The sequence below is a fragment of the Mustela lutreola genome, chromosome 2 (genome assembly GCF_030435805.1).
Source record: "Mustela lutreola isolate mMusLut2 chromosome 2, mMusLut2.pri, whole genome shotgun sequence".
In the NCBI taxonomy this organism is placed as follows: Eukaryota; Metazoa; Chordata; class Mammalia; order Carnivora; family Mustelidae; genus Mustela; species Mustela lutreola.
Window position 1 is genome coordinate 4,738,781 of NC_081291.1, and position 22,651 is coordinate 4,761,431.

General features: G+C 48.6%; 1 protein-coding gene across 2 annotated transcripts in view; it reads left to right on the forward strand.

The window, feature by feature from the left end:
* The window catches only part of VAV1 (vav guanine nucleotide exchange factor 1), a 49,036-nt gene that overhangs the window by 25,469 nt on the left and 916 nt on the right, over nucleotides 1-22,651 (forward strand). Inside the window, exons 3-26 of one of the 2 annotated variants that reach the window (XM_059159698.1) lie at nucleotides 160-218; nucleotides 337-405; nucleotides 621-729; nucleotides 825-920; nucleotides 1,869-1,937; nucleotides 2,108-2,211; nucleotides 2,787-2,886; nucleotides 3,559-3,654; nucleotides 3,852-3,920; nucleotides 4,190-4,276; nucleotides 4,379-4,464; nucleotides 4,784-4,916; nucleotides 5,247-5,356; nucleotides 5,990-6,091; nucleotides 6,321-6,418; nucleotides 6,506-6,528; nucleotides 6,681-6,726; nucleotides 9,355-9,491; nucleotides 9,822-9,887; nucleotides 13,549-13,580; nucleotides 17,407-17,523; nucleotides 18,903-18,990; nucleotides 20,164-20,278; nucleotides 21,580-21,728. In XM_059159698.1, the coding sequence (XP_059015681.1) occupies nucleotides 160-218; nucleotides 337-405; nucleotides 621-729; nucleotides 825-920; nucleotides 1,869-1,937; nucleotides 2,108-2,211; nucleotides 2,787-2,886; nucleotides 3,559-3,654; nucleotides 3,852-3,920; nucleotides 4,190-4,276; nucleotides 4,379-4,464; nucleotides 4,784-4,916; nucleotides 5,247-5,356; nucleotides 5,990-6,091; nucleotides 6,321-6,418; nucleotides 6,506-6,528; nucleotides 6,681-6,726; nucleotides 9,355-9,491; nucleotides 9,822-9,887; nucleotides 13,549-13,580; nucleotides 17,407-17,523; nucleotides 18,903-18,990; nucleotides 20,164-20,278; nucleotides 21,580-21,728 (2,160 nt within the window). Of the gene's footprint in view, nucleotides 1-159; nucleotides 219-336; nucleotides 406-620; nucleotides 730-824; nucleotides 921-1,868; nucleotides 1,938-2,107; nucleotides 2,212-2,786; nucleotides 2,887-3,558; nucleotides 3,655-3,851; nucleotides 3,921-4,189; nucleotides 4,277-4,378; nucleotides 4,465-4,783; nucleotides 4,917-5,246; nucleotides 5,357-5,989; nucleotides 6,092-6,320; nucleotides 6,419-6,505; nucleotides 6,529-6,680; nucleotides 6,727-9,354; nucleotides 9,492-9,821; nucleotides 9,888-13,548; nucleotides 13,581-17,406; nucleotides 17,524-18,902; nucleotides 18,991-20,163; nucleotides 20,279-21,576; nucleotides 21,729-22,651 lie in introns of both variants that reach the window. The other variant, XM_059159697.1, reaches the window with a different exon arrangement.

Genomic DNA, 22,651 nt, shown 5'->3' on the forward strand with positions numbered 1-22,651 from the left:
CTACTACATGGAGAAGTGAAGGTGGAGAAAATCCTGAATTAGGCTCTTAGGGGTATGGATCTAACCATAATGTCTAGCCTCCGATGTTGGAGTCTGAGGCTATGTTCTGGCATGTGGGTGGGTAAGGGGCTTACTGAGCAACCATGGTCCTTGTCACAGGTCATCTACACCCTGTCTGCTCTGTCCTGGACCCCCATTGCCCAGAATAAGGGGATCATGTGAGTAACCATTTGAGCTGGCATCCTTGGGTTGATCTGGCCCTAGTCCTTCCCTCTTGGAAGTGCCCCTCCCATCCGGCCCCCAGGCCTGTGGCTCATACCATTGTGGCTCCCCCAGGCCGTTCCCCACTGAGGAGGACAGTGTGGGCGATGAAGACATCTACAGCGGCCTGTCTGACCAGATCGAGTGAGTGTCTGGGACCACCACCCTGCCCTGGGGGTGTGAGGGGACACGGGCTGCCCTAGGGGTCTGAGGGGACATGGCCCTGCCCTGGGAGGTGAGGTCTGAGAGGACATGGCTCTGCCCTGTCGATCTGAGGGGACACGAGTTTGATTTGGGTGGGACCTGAGGGGTCCCTGGCCTGGGAGCTCCGGGGCCCTGGCTGACTCCACACCCCTCAGCGACACGGTGGAGGAGGATGAGGACCTGTACGACTGCGTGGAGAACGAGGAGGCGGAGGGCGATGAGATCTATGAAGACCTCATGCGCACGGAGCCCATGCCCATGCCGGTGCGTGGGGCTGAGTGCCGCGTCTGGGCGGGCCCATGGCCGGGGCCGTGGCAGCCCCGGGTCCCCTAACACTGACCTGTCCTCCCCATTCTCAGCCCAAGATGACAGAGTATGACAAGCGGTGCTGCTGCTTGCGGGAGATCCAGCAGACGGAGGAGAAGTATACAGACACACTAGGCTCTATCCAACAGGTGCGGTGCTCGGACCCAGCCCCTGGCAGGCGCATGCGCGGGAGCTGGGCGGGCAGGTGCGCATCCGTCGGTGCGGTGGCCTCTGGGCCATTCATGAGAGGCCACCTGTGCCCCAAGCGGGCCTGGAGCTCTTCTCGGCCCTCATTGCTTTCTGCTTCTTCATCTCTGCTTTTCTCTTTCATCCTGTCTCCTGCGTTGACCTGTCGCTCTTTCCTTCGGGGTCTTTCTTTCCCTATGTGTGTCCATTTATTCCTGTCTATACTGTTCCTATATCCTTGTCCTGTCCTCCTGTCTCAATTACGGCTCTCTGACCTTCTAGTCCCTTCCTTTCAGCCATTGCTTTTTGAACAGCTTTATTGAGAGAACCTTAATATACCCTACAGCTCACCCATTTAATGGGTGCAATCCAGTGGCTTTTGGTTTATTCACAAGGTTGTGTGTGCATCTGTCGCCCTGTTTCGTTTTAGAACCATTTCATCATCCCCTCCAAGAAAACCCATACCTTTTAGCCATCACCCCCTAAAGCCCCATCCTTCCTCAGCCCCTGGCAGCTGTTAATCTGCTTCCCGTCTCCACGATGAGCCTGGTCTGGATGTGTCACTCACGTGGAGTCACACGCCCTGCAGGCTTCTCTGTCTGCTTCCCTCTCTGAGTGTCGCAAGCTCAGGGTCCATCCCCGGGGCAGTGCGAGTCGGTGCCTCGCTCCCGTTCAGGGCTGATTTTCCCGGGTGTGAGTGGACGCACTCATCCGCCGATGGGCATTTGGGGGTGCTCTCACTTCCTGACTGTTACGAGGAAGTGCTGGGACAGGTGTTTGTGTGGACATTCTCCAACAGTCTTTCTCTCCCAGTCTCTCTTTCTGACTCTGCCGCCTTGTCCCCGTCTCTCTGGGACTGCGTTGGAGGAAGAGGTCTCGGTCTCCCTTACCCTTTTTTTCTCCTCTCACAGCACTTCATGAAACCCCTGCAGCGGTTCCTCAAACCCCAAGACATTGAGATCATCTTCATCAACATCGAGGTGAGCTGACCAGTCCCAAGTCCTCCTGGCCTCCGTCCAGTGGGGACCACCTTCTGGCCCCGCCAGTCTCTGGAGTGCGGGGGGTGGGAGTTGAGCGATGGAGGGCAGGAGGGTGACCCGTCTCCTGCTTGGCTTCCTGAGCCCCGGCCCTCACCCCTTTCTCCGGGTAGGACCTGCTTCGCGTGCACACTCACTTCTTAAAGGAGATGAAGGAAGCTCTGGCCGCCCCAGGTGCGCCCACTCTCTACCAGGTCTTCATCAAATACAAGGAGAGGTGAGACCCAGTTGGCCAGCCCGCACCCCTGGAAGTCATCCTGTCCTGCTCAGGCTGGGCATTTGAGAGAAGTTGCCCTCAGAGACTACTGGACAGGCAGGGCTCTTCCTTCTTTGCTCGTGGGCAAGGGACTGCCCATCTCTGGTCCAGTCCCCTGCTCTGCCTCTTTGGGGCTGCGTGGTATTGGAAAATCACTTAACTTCTCTGTGCTTCTGCTGCCACATCTATTAAAATCAGTGTGGCACAGGAACGTTCCTCTGAGGGTGTGGTGAGGTTTGAAAAAATTGCGGCCGAAAGTGCTTCGCACAGGGCCTGGCACACAGTAGGTGCTCTGTAAGTGTTGGTTAAATGAACGTTGGAGAGCCAATATACCGAGTGCTAAGAGCTTCTTCTGCATCATCTCGTTCAGTGCTACCATAGCTCCTTGTGGGAGGTGCCACTGTTATTCCGTTTTACAGATGGGGAGACTGAGGCTCAGCATCACCCGTCTGGGAAGAGGCGGGGCCTGGACTGCCACCCAGATCTGCCTGACCGTGGTGCTGGCCACCCATACCGGCCCCCTGTCCTCCCCTCAGGTTCCTCGTCTACGGCCGCTACTGCAGCCAGGTGGAGTCGGCCAGCAAGCACCTGGACCGTGTGGCCGCTGCCCGGGAGGATGTACAGATGAAGCTGGAGGTGGGGGCCTGGGCCACATCTGGGGGACTCTCTTACTCCTTCCCATGGCCCCAGGGACGCCCAGGAGGAGACAGAGTGGGTCGTGCCACTTTCTGCAGCAGCCCAGCCAGGGACCTGCTCTCCGAGGGTTTGGGGAGGGAGGTACTGACCGGCCGACTGGGAGGGATGACGCAGGAGGAGGGAGGTGGGAGCACTGAGCCCTGACTGCAGCTCAACCCCAGCTCTGGACTCAGCGCTGACACCAAGCTGAGGTCCTGACCCTGAACTGAACTCTGAGTCCAAACTGATCCCCAGCCCAGCGTGGGCTGAGCCCCAGCCTTGGCTGTGCCCCAAGTCCAGGCTGAGCTTCAGCTTCACAGCGAGTCCCCATCCTGGGCTGATACCACCCTGGCCCAGTGTGTCTCGTGGAAGCCCGGACAGGGCAGAGATGATGAGCAGTCCCCTGTGTGTGCTGTATGTCCGGCCTCGTGGAGGCCCTGACCACCTGTGTCTCGCCCTCGCCAGCCCGACTCAGCTTGTGGAATCTGGGGCTTCTGCCCCAGGCAGGATTTGCCAGTCTTCCAGGAAATTCTTCCTTTTATTTCCTTGGGGGAGACATGATGCTTCATGTTCTAGAAAAATCCACTCCTATCTCCCCCCTCATCTTGCTCATTTCTTTCTCTGGCCCCCTAGGAATGTTCTCAGCGAGCAAACAACGGGAGGTTCACCTTGCGGGACCTGCTGATGGTGCCCATGCAGCGGGTCCTCAAGTACCACCTTCTTCTCCAGGTGCGCGAGCGGGGCGGGGCAAGGGCGTGGCTTCCGGACCTCTCCGTGTCCTAGGAGTGGGGTGCAGCGGGGCTTCCAGAGGCCAGGCTCTAGGACCCTCTGGGTGGAAGGAGGAAGCTCGCGGGCCAGGCTTGCCTGGAGGGCCCCTGAGAGGAGAGGGCAGGTCCAGGTAATGCCTATCTCTGTGGACCACGCAGGAGCTGGTCAAACACACGCAGGATGCGGTGGAGAAGGACAGCCTGCGGCTGGCCTTGGATGCCATGAGGGTAAGTGGTCACACACAGGCACACGTGCATTCAAGGTAGTGCAGCCCAGGCACACGGTCCCACCCAGGGGCAGCCCCTCCTCTCACCAAGAGTGACACGCCTCTGCGACCAGTGAGTGATTCCCAGAATCCCCCTTGGGGACAGGACATGCTGAGGACACCGTCTCTACACCTCCTTCCAGTCCCTGGTGGGAACTGACCCCTCTCCCCAGCCAGGTAGGGGATTGCGTGGGGGTAGCCTCCTACCTGTCCCCCACCCCCCACCCCCAGGACCTGGCCCAGTGTGTGAATGAGGTCAAGCGGGACAACGAGACGCTGCGGCAGATCACCAACTTCCAGCTGTCCATCGAGAACCTGGTGAGGGGGTGGGGCAGGGAGAGCCAGGCGTGTGGCCATATGGGGAGAGCATTTGGTGTTCTCCTTGGTGGTCCCTTGCCAGACCCCCTTCCTGCCGCATAGGACCAGTCTCTGGCGCACTATGGCCGGCCCAAGATCGATGGCGAGCTCAAGATCACCTCCGTGGAGCGGCGCTCCAAGATGGACAGGTGGGTGGAACCAATAGGTAGAGGGTAGAACCTGAGCAGGAGTGGGGCCAGATTTCTAGTTATACCAGGGGGTGGAGCCTGGGTGGACCTGCCGGAGTACCGGCGTGGGTGTGTGGGTGGAGCCAAGACCGACCGGTCGTGGGGGTGAGATCAGGATGGACAGGCAGGAGGGCACTGCCAAGTTGGCCACAGGGGAGGCGAAGGGCAGGAATCCTAGATGGACAGCAGGTGGGGACAGAAGGTGGAGGAGATCAGGCAGGGAGCCTGTGGGGACTGCTGTCAGGAGCCCGACAGGAGTACCTGACCCAGCTGCTGGCAGGTACGCCTTCCTGCTGGACAAAGCTCTGCTCATCTGTAAGCGCCGAGGGGACTCCTACGACCTCAAGGACTTTGTGAACCTACATAGCTTCCAGGTTCGAGATGATTCCTCTGGAGATCGAGAAAACAAGAAGGTGGGCTCTGAGGCCAGAACTGGGCTCCCCAGTGCTGGGAAGCCCCTGTGCAGCTCAAGGCTTTCCCCTTGACCTTTAGAATGCCGGGGTGTGTGTGTCCGTATGTGACCTGAGTGTGTATATGCTTGTGCGTGCATGTGATTTTAGTTATGGATGTGTATTTGGTTCTCCTCGGTAGACCATTACAAGGGAACCCACGCCGGGTCCTCCTGGAGGCAGAGGCTGTTCTGGCCTGACCCTGTTCTCCCCACAGGGGGTAGGGGAAGGGAGGGTGTGTGGTCCACTCTCTGCAGAGTGGATGCCTTCGTTCTGAACCCTGCTTCCTTGCAGTGGACTCACATGTTCCTCCTGATCGAGGACCAAGGGGCCCAGGGCTATGAGCTGTTCTTCAAGACTCGAGAACTAAAGAAGAAGTGGATGGAGCAGTTCGAGATGGCCATGTGAGACACCCCCCCCCCCCCCCCCGTCCTGTCTGCATACGGGCAGGGGCTGAGAGGCAATTCTGCAGGGCCCCTCTGAACCTCAGTTTCCTCATCTGGGAAATGGGAGGGATAGGCTTTTGATGCTGCCAGCGTTTTCAGAATGCCACGGGTCTGTGTGAGCTCCTGCCACCAGGCTGGACCCCTCTTCCTCCTCCTCCTTTTTCTTTCTCTTCTTGAGGTGAAATTCATGTAACAAAAAATCGAACTATTTAGAAGTGCGTGTTTGGGTGGCATGTAGTACATCACAGCGTTGTGCAATCATCAGCTCTGTCTGGCTCCAGAACATTTTCATCCTCTCAGAAGGAAACCCTGCAGCGGCAGTCACTCCCCATCCCCCCTGCTCCCAGCCCGTGGCAACCACCAGTTTGCGCTCGGTCTCCACCCCTGTTCGTAGCAGCACTTCTCACAATGGCCAAAAGGTGGCGACAACCCAAATGCCCATCAGTGCTGGGAGGGGGAGGCAAGATGGGGTTGATGCAGCATATCCAATATGGCAGCTCTGATGCATCCAAGCGGCAGCACGCGTCCCTACTTCATTCCCTGGTGCGGCTGAATACTGCTCCATCACATGGAATTCTCTCCCCTCTCCAGCTCCAACATCTACCCTGAGAACGCTACGGCCAACGGGCATGACTTCCAGATGTTCTCCTTTGAGGAGACCACATCGTGCAGGGCTTGCCAGATGCTGCTGAGGTGGGCATCTGCGAGGATGGCCCTGGGGCCTGGACTTGGGGAACTCTTCCTCCTTAGAGGGGCGCCTCCAGCCATCTGTCCCCCGAGTTGGGAGGTTGGAGGCTCTTCGAGTTTCAGCTCTGTCATCTCTTTCCGGCCCTAAAGAGAACCCAAGGGGACCCTTGGCAAAATGATGGCCTGTGTCTGTTCAACATCACTGACTTTCCTTTCTCTTGCTTTGGCTTCCCAGAGGCACCTTCTATCAGGGGTACCGGTGTCATCGGTGCCGGGCACCTGCACATAAGGAATGTCTGGGAAGGGTCCCTCCGTGTGGCCGACATGGGCAAGGTACCACTGGGCGAGAGAGGGTGGGAGGTGGGCTTGGCTCCGTGTGGGCGATTTCCCATCCTCACTATTTCTTTTTCCATCCCGTAGATCTTTCAGGAACTATGAAGAAGGTAAGACCCCCCCATGCTCCTTTCTCTGCATGGCAAGTCATGGGGATTAAGGAGGGGTGGGCAGGGCCCTTTGCTGGGTGCTCACATAGGCGCTGAGGAGGCCCCAGGCTGGGCCCAGTAGCCACACTTGCTTTCTTGGTCTCTCCCTCCAGGATAAGCCACATCGCCGGGCTCAGGACAAGAAAAGGAATGAGCTGGGTGAGTCTGGGGTGGGGGCGGGGGGCGGGATGTGCAGTGTGGAGCAGGAGGAAACCCAGTCCTTGCCTCAGATCTCACAATTATATTATTGACAACGTAAGGTCCTGCTTATAAAGCTGGGATCCCATTTGTTCCACTCCTAGAAACCTGAAAGGAATTTAAAAATAACCAGCTCAAATTCTTTACTTGCTTTGCTCAAGCCCTAGGAAGAGATGCATAGGGTAGTCCTTACTAAGATGCTCTCTCTCTCACCACCCACTTCTCTTACCCACTGTCTCTTTTTGCATCTTCTCTCCCAGGCTCCTTCTCTAGCCTTCGTCGCTAGGCACTCCTCCGACTGTTCTCTCCTTTCCTCTTGACTCCATGCCACAGAATCTTACTATGATATGTGGTTTCAGCAGAATGCCCTCCACCTCCAAGACGGGGAAGTGAAGGACATGGGTTCTTTTTAGCTCAGCGGCAGGGGGTGGAGGCTGGGGTGGGGGAGGTGCGGAGAGGCCGGACTCATTCCTAAGTTAATGAATTTTGTGGAATCACAGCAGGGATGGGTGACTTGTGTTTAGTATCTACTGTATGCGTCATCTGGGGCAAAGGATGGCTGGAACACCTGTGCTTCCTGTCCCCCACGCACTAGAAGCTCTCAGACTTTCGTGAAGACGTGACATTGTGATGGGGGACGTCGAGGGCTTTCTGAAGCATGAAACTGAGGGACCTGACAAATCTGAGGCTTCAGGGAAGGCTTCTTGGAGGAGAAGGCATTTAGGTGGACATTCGATGGATGAAGAGGAGTTAGGCAGATGAGGAGGAGGGCAGGGGTGTTCCAGGCAGAGGGAACAGCATGTGCAAAGGCTAAGAGGCAGGGTGTGCGTGTGTCCAGCCTTCATTAAACACATGAGAACAGTTTGGTGTGGCTGGTGGAAGTAAACCCTTTGCCCATAGTCATACAGAGTCAATGTAAAGACCCAGATTTCATATCTACCTATCCCTATCTACCTATATTTACATATAGATATCACCATATAAAGGTCTATAGATATCTATAATATAGATCAATATGTAGATATAGATATACCAGGTTTATCTGAAATAGTAAAAAATTAGAAACAAATGATCTCAACAGGAGGGATGTATATATCGTTGTGTGTATCTATATTGCATAATCAGTTTTATTCAAAAATAAATATCAGCTTTATTTGTTTTTTAAAAAGATCTATGTTTTATTTGTGTGAGAGAGAGTGGGAGAGAGAGAGAGACCAAACACAAGCAGAGGGAGAGCAGGCTGACAGAGAAGCAGGCTCCCCGCTGAGCAAGGAGCCCGATGTGGAGCTCCATCCCAGGCCTCTGGGGTCATGACTTAAGCCAAAGGCAGATGCTGCTTCACTGACTGAGCCACCCAGGCGTCCCTTCACTTTTTTTTTTTTTTTTAAAGATTTAACTTATTTATTTGAGAGAGAGAGAGACATAGGGCACAGGGGGAAACAGGCTTCCTGCTGAGCAGGCAGCCCGATGGATCTTAGGACCCTGAGATCATGATCTGAGTTGAAAGCAGACACTTAACTGACTGAGCCACCCAGGGGCCCTAAGTTACATTTGTTAAAAACTAGAAGTGACCCAAATGTCCTCAATGATGGAAATACATATAAGCGTCTGTGTATTTATTATATATAGGTTTATATTTAGGCATATCATATATATAGGTTAATATGCATATTTATACATAATGTATATGCATATATTATATGTAACATATTATATAATATATATCATATATTACATATACACACACATACTTTTTATTAAGATAGAAAATACATCCTGTAAGATTTATAATGTGAACACATCTTAACTACATGGCTCCGTGAATTTCTCCTCCTGTAACTGCCCTGCAGATCAAGGTATGGAACATGTCACTGATTTCTAGAAATACACGGTCTAATACAAACTGAAACTAGTTTAAATAACCCAAAACCCCTGTACTCAGCCACACTGGCCACAGCGCCTGTGCTCTGTAGCCACCTCTGGCTAATGACCGTCCTACTGGACAGCACAGACTTTTGAACATCTCCACCACACAGAAGGTTTTCCTGAACAGTGCTGCTGGTCCATACCCATCTGACTCTCATCACCATAGATGAGTTTTGCCTTTCTTTGAACTTCACAAAAATGAAATCCTGTGATATGTCCTCTTCCTGCTTCTGGCTTCTTTGATCAGCATCATGTTGGTAAGACTCACACCTTGTTCATTGCTGTGTAGTATTCCATTGTACAATTATATTGTACTTGGCATATGCATTTTATTGAGGACATTGGGTTGTTGCCAGTTTTTGGTTTTGTGAAGAAAGCTCATCTAGGATTTTGGTGGACATGAGTGTTTACTTCTCTTGGTCACGTACACCTGAGTGGAATTGTCGGGTCACAAGATAGACACCTATTTAGCTTTGGGAGATAAAGACAGTTTTCCCAGTGGACTCTCACCAGCAATGTAGGAGAGTTCCAGGTGCTCCATATCTTCACCACCACTTGGTGCTGTCAGTCCCTACTTTTTGCCATTCTGGTGGGCTGTGAGACCCAGTTTTGAACATCTATGACCACCAATCACACCGAGCCACCACCTTCCCTCCCCTCCAGGCCTGCCGAAGATGGAGGTGTGTCAGGAGTACTATGGGCTTCCTCCACCCCCTGGAGCCTTTGGACCTTTTCTACGGCTCAACCCTGGAGACATCGTGGAGCTTACCAAGGCTGAGGCTGAACAGAACTGGTGGGAGGTACAGGCTGGGCTGTGGGAATGATGGAGAAGGACCGGAGTGTGGCATCATAGGCATAGGCAGTCCCTAGAAGTGACTCTGGCAGGGGAGGCTGGTCTGGAGGCAGCCCTGGGAAGGGTGGTAAACATGGGGATTTCTAGGGCTGGCCTGGCCCTTCTGAGCTGGCTGTCTTCCCAGGAAGTTGATAGTGGCTGGCACTCCGTGGGTCATGGTCCTGCAGGCTACAGAGAGATAGATGGACAGAGTGGCCACTAGGTAGAAGATCAGCGCACACTCATACACGCATGAATACGTGTAACCTCTCTGTGTCTTTCCCTTCTGGCTTTTTAGGGCAGGAATACGGCTACCAACGAAGTTGGCTGGTTTCCCTGTAACAGAGTCAAGCCCTATGTGCATGTAAGTGCCTCAAATCTGGACATAGTGAGGGCAAGGGGGTCCAGAGAAGGTCCCGTGAGGGTGGGAAGCCTTGGGGTGACACCCCTGAGATAGGGAGGACCTGCCCATCATGGTAGGTCATTCCCAAGTTCGTGTTCTGCCCAACTTGCCTACTGAGCCCAGAGTGGGGGCCACACAGAGAATGATGACCTGTCCTTTCCCCCTTGATTCTTCTTCTTTTTTTTTTTTTTTTAAGATTTTATTTATTTATTTGACAGAGAGAAATCACAAGTAGATGGAGAGGCAGGCAGAGAGAGAGAGAGGGAAGCGGGCTCCCTGCTGAGCAGAGAGCCCGATGCAGGACTCGATCCCAAGACCCTGAGATCATGACCTGAGCTGAAGGCAGCGGCTCAACCCACTGAGCCACCCAGGTGCCCCTTGATTCTTCTTGTATGAAGGGTCTCTCCCTCATAAAGGAGAAGGAACAGGGGCCCGAAGACTGGCCAGCCCGTTTCCTTCAGAGACAGCAAATGTTGTCCCATCAGGTGTGGTGGCCACTCACGCCTCCTGGCCACCTGCCCACAGTTTGCCCCACCTCTGTTCTTCCCCTGTCCTCTGCTCACCTGACCACCTCATTCTCTGATGACCTCAGATCTTTCCCACTCTCCCCAGACCTCCCTCCCTTATTGTAGTCGCCCTCTGCCTGTTTCACAGCCCCAATAGGAACCCGCAGAGGGGAACCTCTCCCCTATTTTGTTGCTTCAATTTTGTATCATTCAGGCTTCCAGAAAGGTTGCTAAAATAATGCAAAGAACTCCAAATAGCCTTTCCCCAGATGCACCAGCTGTCAACATTTTGCCTCATTTGCTCTTTCATTCACTCTTTCTCTGCACATTTTATTTTAAAAATTCATATTATTTTTTTCTTGAGATATTTAAAAGTAAGTTTACAGATATATTTTCCCTTCACCCTTAAATACATCCTAAGAAGAGCAAGAACCTTTTCTCACATATCCATAGCATGATTTTAACAAACAACCCTGATTTTGACACTTGATGTTGACATTATACTATGATTTAATCTATAGTCCATATTTAAATTTTGACAAATTCCCCCAAAATTGTATTTTAGAGATTTTTTTTTCTTTTTTGGCCTGGGGCTTCCTGGTTTCTCTGTAATGGAGCTACATTATACATTTTCAATTCCATGGTTCTGTCCAAGTTTATTCACAGATGTTCTACTATAAAGACTAGCTGTGTCCTAATCAATCAATCAACTTACCTATCAATTGTCATCTATGTATCTAATGATCATCTATGTATCTGTGTCTCTGTGTGTCTCTTAATCACTTAGGTATCAATTTATGTATCAAGCTTCTATGTATCTGTGTAGCTGGGTGTGTGTCTATCTGCCCGTTGGTCAGGTATGTACGTACGCATTTATCTCAGGAAATGCCCGTGGATTCTTACTTTAAAGTCCCAGCTTTGGCCAGTGGGAGCCCTTTCAGGCTGGCTCATCTGTTCTTTTGTTATGTCTCCTTTATTCTCAGAGCTCTTCCTCATTTTCTGGCCTAATACCAGACCTACCTTGTACTTGCCACGCCCCAGTCTTGGAATCCACCGTTTTCCCAAAGAGCCCTGGCCCTTTCAGTGGGACATGACATTCAGGAGCCAAGATCTGGGCATCTCTCCAGTTTCTGCCTTCAAATGTACTGCCTTCCTAAAGCTACACCCAGCTTAGCCTCCTCCTCTCCCATTACAATGAAGTCTCTGAGAAAAGAGAAAAAAATGACAATTCTCCATTCTACTCAAGGATTCCTTCCTCCTGGCACCACCTATCTTATGAGATAACTACTGTTAGTTGTTTTCTGTGTGCCTCTCCGGCGTTTCTTAGTGCACATCCAAGTAGATACAAACACGGTTCTCATGTCCCCCATGATATATTTGGAAGATTTGATACTCATTATTTTGCTGCCCTCCCCTTTGCCCCTTGCCCCTTAATATATCTTGGGATCTTTCCATATTACTATATGTAGATCAATTTATTCTTTTTTTTTCCCTTCAAAAAATTGAGGTGAAAATTGAAAAAAAACATAAAATTATTAGACATTTAAAATCCACACTTCAGTAGTACTTAATGCATCTTGCAACCACTTCATTTACTTGAAATATCTAGAATAGGTGCACCCACAGGGCCAGAAAACAAATGGGAGATTCCCAGATATTAGAGGTTGGGGAGGAATAGGGACTGACCATTTAATGGGTGATACGTATGGGTTTTCTTTTGGGGTGATGTTTTGGAACTGGATAGATTGTTCCTCATTCTTTTTTATTGTTACTATTTTTCAGTTATGGTAAAACACACATAACAAAATTTACCATTTTAGCCATTTTGAGTGGTGCACTAGGAAGATTCGCAGTTATACAACCATCACCACTGTCCATTTCCAGAACTCTTTTCATCACGCAAAGCTGAGACTCTGTCCCCATGAAACATTAACGCCCCACCCCTTCCCTCAGCCCTTGGTAGATGGTGGGAACCATCTGCTTTCTGTCTCTATGACTTTGACTCCTCTCGGGACCTCAGATAAATGGTGTTGGTCCTTTTGAGAATGGCTTTTGCACTGAGCATAATGTTTTCAAGGTTCATCCAATGTCCTTCTTTTTTTTTTTTTTTTTAAGATTTTATTTATTTATTTGACAGACAGAGATCACAAGTAGGCAGAGAGGCAGGCAGAGAGAGAGGAAGGGAAGCAGGCTCCCTGCTGAGCAGAGAGCCCGATGCGGGACTCGATCCCAGGACTCTGAGATCATGACCTGAGCTGAAGGCAGAGGCTTTAAACCACTGAGCCACCCAGGTGCCCTGGAATGTCCTTCTTTAAGGCTGAATAATAGTCCATTACCTGTTCATCTCTTGGTGGGCACATACCTTTTGGCTATCATGGATAATGTTAGGAACATGGATGGGAAAATCTATCTCTCTTTAAATTCCTGTTTTTAATTCCCTTGGGTAGATACCCAGAAGAGGAACCGCTGGATCATATCGTAATTCTATTTTTAGTTGTTGAGGAACTGCCATCTGTTTTCTCTAGCAGCTGTATCATTTTACATTTCTGCCAGTAACGCCATAAAGTTTCCAATTTCCCTATAACCTTGCCAACACTGTCTTCTGTTTTTGTTGTTTGTGTTGTGGTTTGGTTTTGTTTTGTTTTACGGTAACCCTCCGAACGTGGTGGAAGCAAGCACCTTTGTATTTATTCAGACCAGGAGTTGGGCTTTTCGTAAATAGACAGATCATGCAAGTTTTCATCTTTGCAGATCAGAGGCTCTCCTTGTGACCTCTCACCGCTGCCAGAGAAGTGCAAAAGCACGAGAGGGCATGACTGTGTTCTAGTAAACATTTGTGTTTTGGGACTTTGGCATGTGAATTTCATCCCATTCCCACAGGCTAGGCAATATCATTCTTCCTTTAATTTTTGTCAACCATTTAAAAACTTAAAATCCATTCTTGGCATGAGGGTCATCCTAAAACAATTGGCTGCTCAGTCCCTCAGTGAACAGCACAGTGCCCGGCACTCAGTAAGTGATGGTGAAATGAATGATAGTAGATGATCGCGAATAATGGAGTGCCTTGCGAACCTGGGCTCTCAATCCTAAATCCCAGTCTCTGTCTGTGTCCCTAGGGCCCCCCTCAGGACCTGTCTGTCCATCTCTGGTGAGTAGAACTACGTTTCTTATTTTCAACTTGAGGCCCCCTGGGGTCCCAGGTGCAGCATGAAAACCATACTCCAGCCCCTTGGTTACTCATTTTTTGAACTCTGGGTATTGACCGCTGGGTTGAGCCCTGTGCCCAGGGCTGCTGAAGAGTGAGCTAGCAAAAGAGGGTCCCTGACTCTGGGAGATTAGGGTCTCACTGGAAGGAAAATGATCGGTGGGGGTGGGAATAGCAGCTCCTCCCTCCTGCTTTTGAATATCTGTTGCAGGTAGAAGAGTGAGGGTTAGAGGTTTACAGTGTTGCTTTTGTAGCCCACTGACCTGGGTGCAAATGCTGAGTCCCACATTTCCCAGCTGTGTGATCTTGGGCCAGTAATTCAACCTCTCTGGGTTTTAGCTCTCCTTTCTGGAAAATAGATTGATACCAACATCTACTTTATAGGGTTTCTATAAGGCTTTAATGAGCTATTACCTGTACAGTTCTTAGTCCTGTGCCTGGCACACAGTAAGCCCTTTATTATCCATGATTAGATTAGATCTGTTCCTATTGTGGCCATCTCATTATGACGACATTTCATCCATTCTAAATGCACTTTTTTTTTTCATGTTTGAACCACTCTGACATTGGAATGGCTCTTACAGTCAATGGAAGATCAGTCTTCTGCCTAATGTTATGGGTAGGAGTTTTTATTTCATAATGGCCCGTGAAAGAACAGTGTCCTTTACGGTTGCTGGCATCCTAGATGATGTCACATGGGACTGTTTCTATGAGCGCTGTGTCAGCACTTTTACAAGCACTTCGAATCCTCCTAATAACCATTTGCTTTTCTTCCTGCCTTTTGGCAAAGAAGGAGGAAACCAGGGCTTAGCGAGGGGAAGTGATTTGTTCAGTGTCACACAGTGAGGAAGTGATGAGACAGGATAGAACCCATCTGCCCCCACTCCAGAGCCAGAGCTTGCTGCCCCTCAAGAGTCCTATTAACACAAGGGGCATAATAACGCTCACATTTTCTGAGCTCCGACTGTGTACCAGGTGCACTGGCTGCATTACAGCCAGTGGTCAGAAATGCCGCTCTGGCAGAAAAAAATGTTGCTCTGGGCTGGGGGCAGTTTTAGCTTCCTCTTTTCAGAAAAGGAAATTAGGACTCTGAGTGGCAAAATCAGTTCCTGAGGTCACAGAGCAACCCAGGGGCAGAACCAGGACTCAGACCCCATCTCTGCCCTCTCCTGCTGGAGCTGTCATGCCTGGAGCTGGGTCACTCATTTCCGGTGCAGGATTTGAGGGGGTGTCAAAAACTCAGGGATCGAGATCCATAATATTTCAACGTGGCACTTCATATAATCAAAAGCGAGGCAAACAGGAACGCCGGGCTGGCTCAGTCGCGAAGCGCGCAACTCTTGGGGTGGGGAGTTTAAACCTCTCATTGGGTAGAGAGCGTACTTAAAAAAAAAAAAAAGCAAGGCAAAAAAAAAAAAAATCCATGATAAGCAAAATATCAAAATTATAAATAAAGATGGGATCTAACAGGGCTGGGGCGACACAGTGAACCCCCAAGCCCAGAGTGTCTTTATTTAAAGCCTTAACGTTTTGTGCCCCATGGGGTTTTTTGCATTATTTAAAAAATTTTTTGAAATTTATTCATTTGAGAGAGATACACAGACAGAGGCAGAGCATAAATAGGGGGAGAGGCAGGCTCCCTGCCCAGCTGGAGGCTTAACCCACTGAGCCACCCAGGCGCCCCGACTTTGCATTAATTTTTAAAACTGAGTTGAAATCCACATAACATACAATTAACCATTTAGAGGGGCATTTATATTCATATTTACATTTCTGTTACATATGTCCATGTATGTATCATACATAGTTTTATTTCACCTCAAATTAATAGATACAATTTATGTTGTATATTTACATTTGCAGCTAAGTGCATTCATGTGCACCTTTACATATCGACTATAATTACTTATCATCTATAATCGGTACATATAGGTTACCTATTTACATTTATAATATAATATATTCATATTCACATCATCCATAATTGTATATTCTCTGTAATTAGCATATATTATTTATGTTATCTATCTATGTCTACAACATAAATGTATTTATATCCAGTGGCATTTGGTACATTCCCAGGGTTGTTTGGCCATCACCACTATAAGTCCAGAACATTCCATCCCCCCAAAGGAAAGCCCAACCCCTCTAGTGGTCACCTCTAGCCCCCTCAGCCCCTCGCACCCACCTCTGACCCCTTCCCGTCCATGGAGGAGCCTGTTCTGGGCGTGTCACACACATGGAACCGCACCCCATGTGGCCTTCTCTGTCTGGTTCCCTCTCTGAGCATCGTGGGCTCAGAGTCCATCCACGGGGCAACATGTGTGGGCACCTCACTCCCTTGACGGCCCCTTTGGATTTTTTTCAGAGGGAGAGTGTTGGCTCCCTCTTCACTGTTTGTACCTAGGGCTCGTGTCTCACTCTCCTCACCCAGTTTCTGTCCTGGTGGCCACAGAGAGGGGTGAACAGTGGGCACTCAGAAAATGTCCATCCAAGCATTGCCAAATTCCAGATTAAAGGTAAAAAACCCCTGCTTTTCTACACTCACACTCTCAATCAAATGTGTGGGTTTTCCCCTACACCCAAACAATTTGGTTATTCTTCCCTCTCAGCTGGGTGTCCTACAGTTCAGTCCACTTCTGACACTACCCACTTGGAGATGGCATCAGACCTCACAGGTTAGGGGTTGGTTCAGACCAGACTGTCTGCACATCAGGTGCCAATCTCAAGTCCAGCCTTCCAGGACTTCTCACTGACCTGCTGCAAAGTGTAGGCTCCCACAACCCCCTCCCTGGCTGGCACAAACCCCTAGAACTCAGGAAATCCATTTACTTAGATAAACAGTTTATTATAAAAGGGCGTATCAGGGCACGAGAATTCCTGTCCCTTTCAAGGTCCTTCTAGCAGGACTAAGAGTCCAGTTGACACAAGACAGACCAATAAGGAGAAAAATCAAATTTAAGAATCAAATTGACATGAGACAGATGAATGGGAGAAAAATCAAATTTAATTTTGTAGGTACAGGGAATCCACACAGACATTGAAACCCAAAGACAGTCAGGCAAAAGGAGACATACATGTCATTCCGAACTAAGGAGAAGGGGGCAAGTGTGTGGGACGTAAAAGGGAGGGAATGGACGTCACAGGAAGATGAAGAAGATTAAATGTCTGGTACACAAATGTTTGCTGGGCCACTGGGGATCCGTGGGACACAGAGGATTTGATTGAACGGGCCTCGCTAAGTTCCTCTCTGTCGGCCACACCTTCTTCGTAGCCTCACGTAGGTATCTGGGGCGACAGTGGCTCTCCTCCCAGAGTGGGTCCTCTGTCTGAATTCTTTTTAGTTATTTGTTGGGGAGGTAGAGTTTTTCCTGAATCTGCTGGGTTTTGATTGCTTTTTAATTTTTTTAGATTATATATTTTTGTCAGAGATACGAAGAGAGAAAGAGAGAGAGAGAGAGAGAGAGAGAGAGAGAGAGAACCAGCAGGGGGGAGCAGCAGGCAGAGGGAGAAGCAGGCTTCCCGCTGAGCAAGGAGCCCAATATGGGACTCAATCCCAGGACCCCGGAATCATGACCTGAGCCAAAGGCAGACCCTTCACTGACGGGGCCACCTAGGCATCCGGGGTTTTTATTGCTTTTTAACTCAAAACGGTCTTCATGCTAAATTGGCCCATTTTGGAGCAGCCTGCTCTGGGACTGTCACCAACTTAAAAAATCACAGGCATGGGGGCAGTGTGGACCTCTCTCCTTGGTATATATGTCCACAGGTACGCCGGTCCCATGGAGCGCGCAGGGGCAGAAAGTATTCTCACCAACCGGTCGGATGGGACGTTCTTGGTGCGGCAGAGGGTGAAGGACACAGCAGAATTCGCCATCAGCATTAAGTAACTAACTCCTCCTTCCCTGACCCCCTATGACCCGGGTGCTGCAGGAGCCTGGCAGGAAGGAAATGTACAGTTTTGACAACCATCTGTTACTGAGCCCCACAGTGTCCTGGGTGATCGCATCCATCTTACTCCTTTTCCTTGACTGACAGCCCACGAGAAAGAGCTGTGCCTCCCAGACAGGCTCCAAAAGGCGTTTAGCACATTCGAGCAAGAGGCAGAATTGCCAGGTGGACCAGTGCTAGCCGACCCCTTTGCCCATGTCTGTCTGTGGTGTGCAGCGTCTCACTCATGGTGACTCGTTCCCTGGTTGGTTTTGTAATTTTGTCTTGTGATGTCCAGTGGGGATTTCCCAGTGGGAATCTTGTGCTGCTTGGGTCTCCAGAGATTTTGAATTTGTTTCTGTTGATCATCAACAGGTTATTTTTTTTTTCCAGGTTAAACATTTTAGGCTAATTCCTTAGTTTCCCGGACTGTGCAGGTAGTTTAAGTTCAAACCCCAAACCTACACGAGGGCCGGCGTGAGGTTCTGAATTTCAAGGGCGACATTTCCATTTGGGGTCTGAGACAGACAAGCTTTCTTATGGTCCCCCAGGCATCGGGTGGTTTTTCTAGAAGATGTAGTATTCACTGGTCCAGGCTTATGGGGTGTGGGTGGGTCTCAGTGCTAACCTCCATCCCCCTGGACCCAGTACCTCATCCCATGTTTCTATGGGATCATCAAAACATAAGCTACTTAGTTAGCAAGATCAGCAAACCCCATAGGGTAGCAGTTCACTCAGCAAGCTCAGTTTTAATTTCAACCTCATTTTTGGCCTCTGGCGATTTCCCCTTACTTTTTTGAGAGCTCAGTGCTTTTTTCCCCCTCATCATTTCTAGTTTTCTGTGGTCAGATTTTTTTTTTTGGGGGGGGGATGGTTATCTAGTTTTCCGTTGACAGAAGTAAATATCGCTTCCATGTCTTCACTAGTCTGTGGCCCGGCATGTTGGTGGAAATGAGTCTCTGTTCCCATCCTGCAGATTCTAGGTCCTCTGACTTGGGGGAAGCACAGATCTCATCCTCTCTATTCTAGACCATGGCTTTCTTTGCAAGATCTCTGTGACTTCTCAACAACCCTGTGAGTCAGGGAAGGAGATTCATATAGACAGGGGAAGAAGTGAAGACTCCTCCCAGGGAAGGAATCCTGCTGGGGAAGCAGGAGGCATTTTCTTCAGTCTTTGGGTTTCAGTGGTTGTTCCCTCCTTGAAGTTGTCAAGATTGTTTCTTCCATGGTTGGGGCTGTGTAGCCTGGGGGGCGCTGAACCTGGGCATGGGATGAGCTTGAGTCCCCAGCCTCAGAGTCCTGTGACCCCCTGTTCCTCTCTCTCACTGCTTCCAGGTATAATGTTGAGGTCAAGCATATTAAAATCATGACAGCGGAAGGACTGTACAGGATTACAGAGAAGAAGGCTTTCCGGGGGCTTACGGTAAGGGCCAATCTACCCCAACCTCGGTGTCCTAGAATCTAGGAGGAGAATCTAGCCCTCCCTGAAGCTCCGTCTCGGGACCCCATTTATTGCACAATCTTTTTTGTCCTCCAAACTTGATTCTGAAAAATCTTCCCCTCATTTTTTTGTCTGAAAAATTTCCAAAAAGTTATTAGAACAGTGAAATGAACATCTGTGAATCCTTCACTTAACTAATAGTTATTATTCTGCCTCTTTTGTGCCCTGTCAATCCCTACCCCCTGCACATTTATTTAGCCCTATATAAGAATAAGTTGCAAGCATCTACACCCTTCACCCAAAAATACTCTAGCATGAATATCTGGAGAACCAAGACATTCTTGTACCTCACTACAGTATCATTATTACACTCAGGAAGTTGAGCATTGAGGCAAAACTCTTATGTATTATACAGTATTTTCCAAACTCTTGATTGTCCCAAGTATCCCTTTTATAGCTCTTTTGTCATTCAGAATATAATCAAGAATCACACATTGCATTTAGTTTTTATCTTCTTAGTTTCTTTTCATTTGTAGTACTTTGCCAGTCTTTTAAAATCTCTCTCTCTCTCTCTCTCTCTCTCTCTCTCTTGCTTTCTCTTTTTGTCTTTCATGATACTGGCATTTTTTGGAGTCAAAACTCTAAACCATGAGACATTTTGTTTTGTCTTAGCTGCGAGGCTCTACTGCCCCCCCTCCCAGGGCACTGAATTCCGGATCTGTCCATTTCCAGATGTGAAACCCTGGCCAAGTAATTTGTCTTCTCTGGGACTTGGTTTCTCCGTGTATAAAATGGGAGAATCATGAATGTATTCGTCTTTCATGATTATTAGGAGATTTTGATGATGTGTGATTGTACACTGACCAGCACATAGCAGGTACTCAGGAAACAGAATTTCTTAATATTAGAATAATTAATTGTAAAAATAAGTCTCTTGGCACCTACAGTAGGGGCTGATTTTGGTGAGCTGGTTATCAAGCAAGTTGATTATTTGGTAAGTTTATTATGAAGTGATCTGTTTATTAAGTGATCTCCTCCCCTGAGAATGGTCCTGATTGCCCAGGAAGGGAATAAACTTCCTGTCATGGGGAGTAGTTAAGGAGTCACTTACCAGGGGTGCCAGAAGAGAAAGCATCGGTCCCTCTGTCCTTCCAGGAGCTGGTGGAGTTTTATCAGCAGAATTCCCTAAAGGACTGCTTCAAGTCACTGGATACCACCCTGCAGTTCCCCTTCAAGGAGCCTGAGAAGAGAGCCATCAGCAGACCACCAGGTAGAGGTCTCAGGCTGGGGGCCTGTGCCCCAGCTCCTTCTTACTGTAGAGGGCAAGTTTGGGGATGCCATGGACATTCCAGTGGGCATACAGAGGTCATGTCTGGTAAACAGTGGGAGCTTCTTCTCATACTAGTCTGTCCCTTTGCTCTTGAGTGGTTTCCATGTTCATTTGCTTGGGTGGGAGGTGGGACAGAGGTTACTTTTGTATTGGGGAAGATGAGGACACTAGGTACCAGAAGGGTCCTCACCTGCACCTTTTAAGCCTGTATTTTTATATCAATATCAAGGATTAATTAGTATCTGTAACATTATCTCACAAAAAGGCAAGACCTTTAGTGCACTCTTCTCTTCTCCATTGCATCTCTCCCCCATAGTTTCATGGACATTATCTGGGATATTGGATACAGTTTTCTATGAATTAAAATAAATATGACATGTTTTAAGAATTATTTCTTAACAACTGCATTTAACTTCCCAAATATAGTATCAAGGATTATTCAGACTCCATCTATATTTCTTGTTTTCCATATTTTCCTTTAATTTTTAAAATTCCTTTTCCTGATTCAAATGTCATTTTGCTAGGGTGCATCCTGAAGTATGTTTTTCAGAAAAGTCACATGGGTGGTATAGTTTCTGGATTCTCATATATCCAAAAAAATTTTTAAACAGAGATTTAAAAATTAATTATTATTAAAACATTAAATTTTTGAAAAAGCAACACCAGCATAACATTAGGACTCCAGCCCTCATCAGAGAATCCTCATCACCCAATGGGGTAAATGTTTGTGTCTGTCCACACATTACTTATGCTCTGGTGTATTTATGGACCTTAGCATACTTGGAGAAATACTATAAATTATTTTTCCATTCTACAATGTTGCTTAATATTTTACTATGAAAAGTTATCTGTGTCTTTCCCCCTTATATATCTTTCTTTTATTCCCTTTCTTTTTTGACCTTTGGTCCTCTTCAGGATAATTAACATTAATCACCTTGAATGAATTTCTTCATATCTTCCCTTTATTCCTTTCACTATAAATATATAGAAACCATTTATAAAAATTCACAAATGGCATTATTTTCTAAACCTGGATACTGGTTGGGCTAGAAGGATGATGCGGAAGTACAGTTGTGTTCCCTCAGATCACAGGGCACCCAATACTCTTCATGAAGTATTGAGGGACCCTTTGTCCTGGTGTTACTCTCCTGAGAGCACTGCCTTCCTCCAGCTGTCCCCAGGTGGTGGGCAGATGTCTGCTCCAGGCCTTTTACCCACCTCTGCTCTCCCCTACACAGCAGGGAGCACCAAGTATTTTGGGACAGCCAAAGCACGCTATGACTTCTGTGCTCGGGACCGATCAGAGCTATCCCTCAAGGAGGGTGACATCATCAAGATCCTTAACAAGAAGGGACAACAAGGCTGGTGGCGAGGGGAGGTCTATGGCCGGGTAAGTTGGAGCAAAGCTTGGCAGCCTGAGGAAAGGGCATGGAATGACCTGTCTATTTGTCCTATAGCCTGGAATTATGGAATAGAGCAGGTGGGGAGTGGCCCCATAGGTCTTCCCTGCTCAGAGGAGAGGAAAGGAGATAGAGATTTCATTCATTTCCATAACTTGTATTTATTTACTGAGCACCTACTATGTGCTGGGCATTTCCTGGGTGCAGAGGATTAAAAAATGAGTGTGGTACAGTCACTGTCCTCGTGAAACTCAGAATCTAATGAAGATGATAAACATGTAACAAAACAGGTACAATACTAAGTGGTCGGGGTTGAGATGGGGAATCATGGGGAAGGGTAGGAGCAGGACAGGAGGACTTCTGAGAACCTAAGGTGATCACTGAGGGGTGGGTAGTTAACCAGGCAAGAAGGTCATAGAGAGGGTGGAAGAAAGTATTCTAGGCAGAGACACCAGCATGTGCAAAGGCCCTGGGGTGAGAGAGTGATTAGCATGTTGGGGGGACGCAAAGGGAGGGATTTTTGTCTGTCCTGTTCACAGCAGTGTCAACAGTGGTTGGCACATTAATAGGTGCTCAATAAATATTGAATGCATGAAGAGACATATAACTGGAAATGACCACTTTGCCTTTTGTGCTTTTTTGCCTGCCTGCATTTAGACTGTTAGGAGGGACCACATGGTTCCTCAAAAAATTTTCTACCTGGTTCTTATTTTTATCTCATGAAGACAGAGAGTCTTTATTTTATCAATGAATGAGTTCCTAGTCTCTAGAATACTGCCTCACTTGTAATGGTTTCTCAAAAATATTTGCTGAATGAAGGTAAGGACACTGGTTAGGAGCTTACATTCTACTGGGAGAAACATATGTGAAAAAACAGTCCAGATAATTGCTTAGGTGAAGAGTTTTGTTAAGA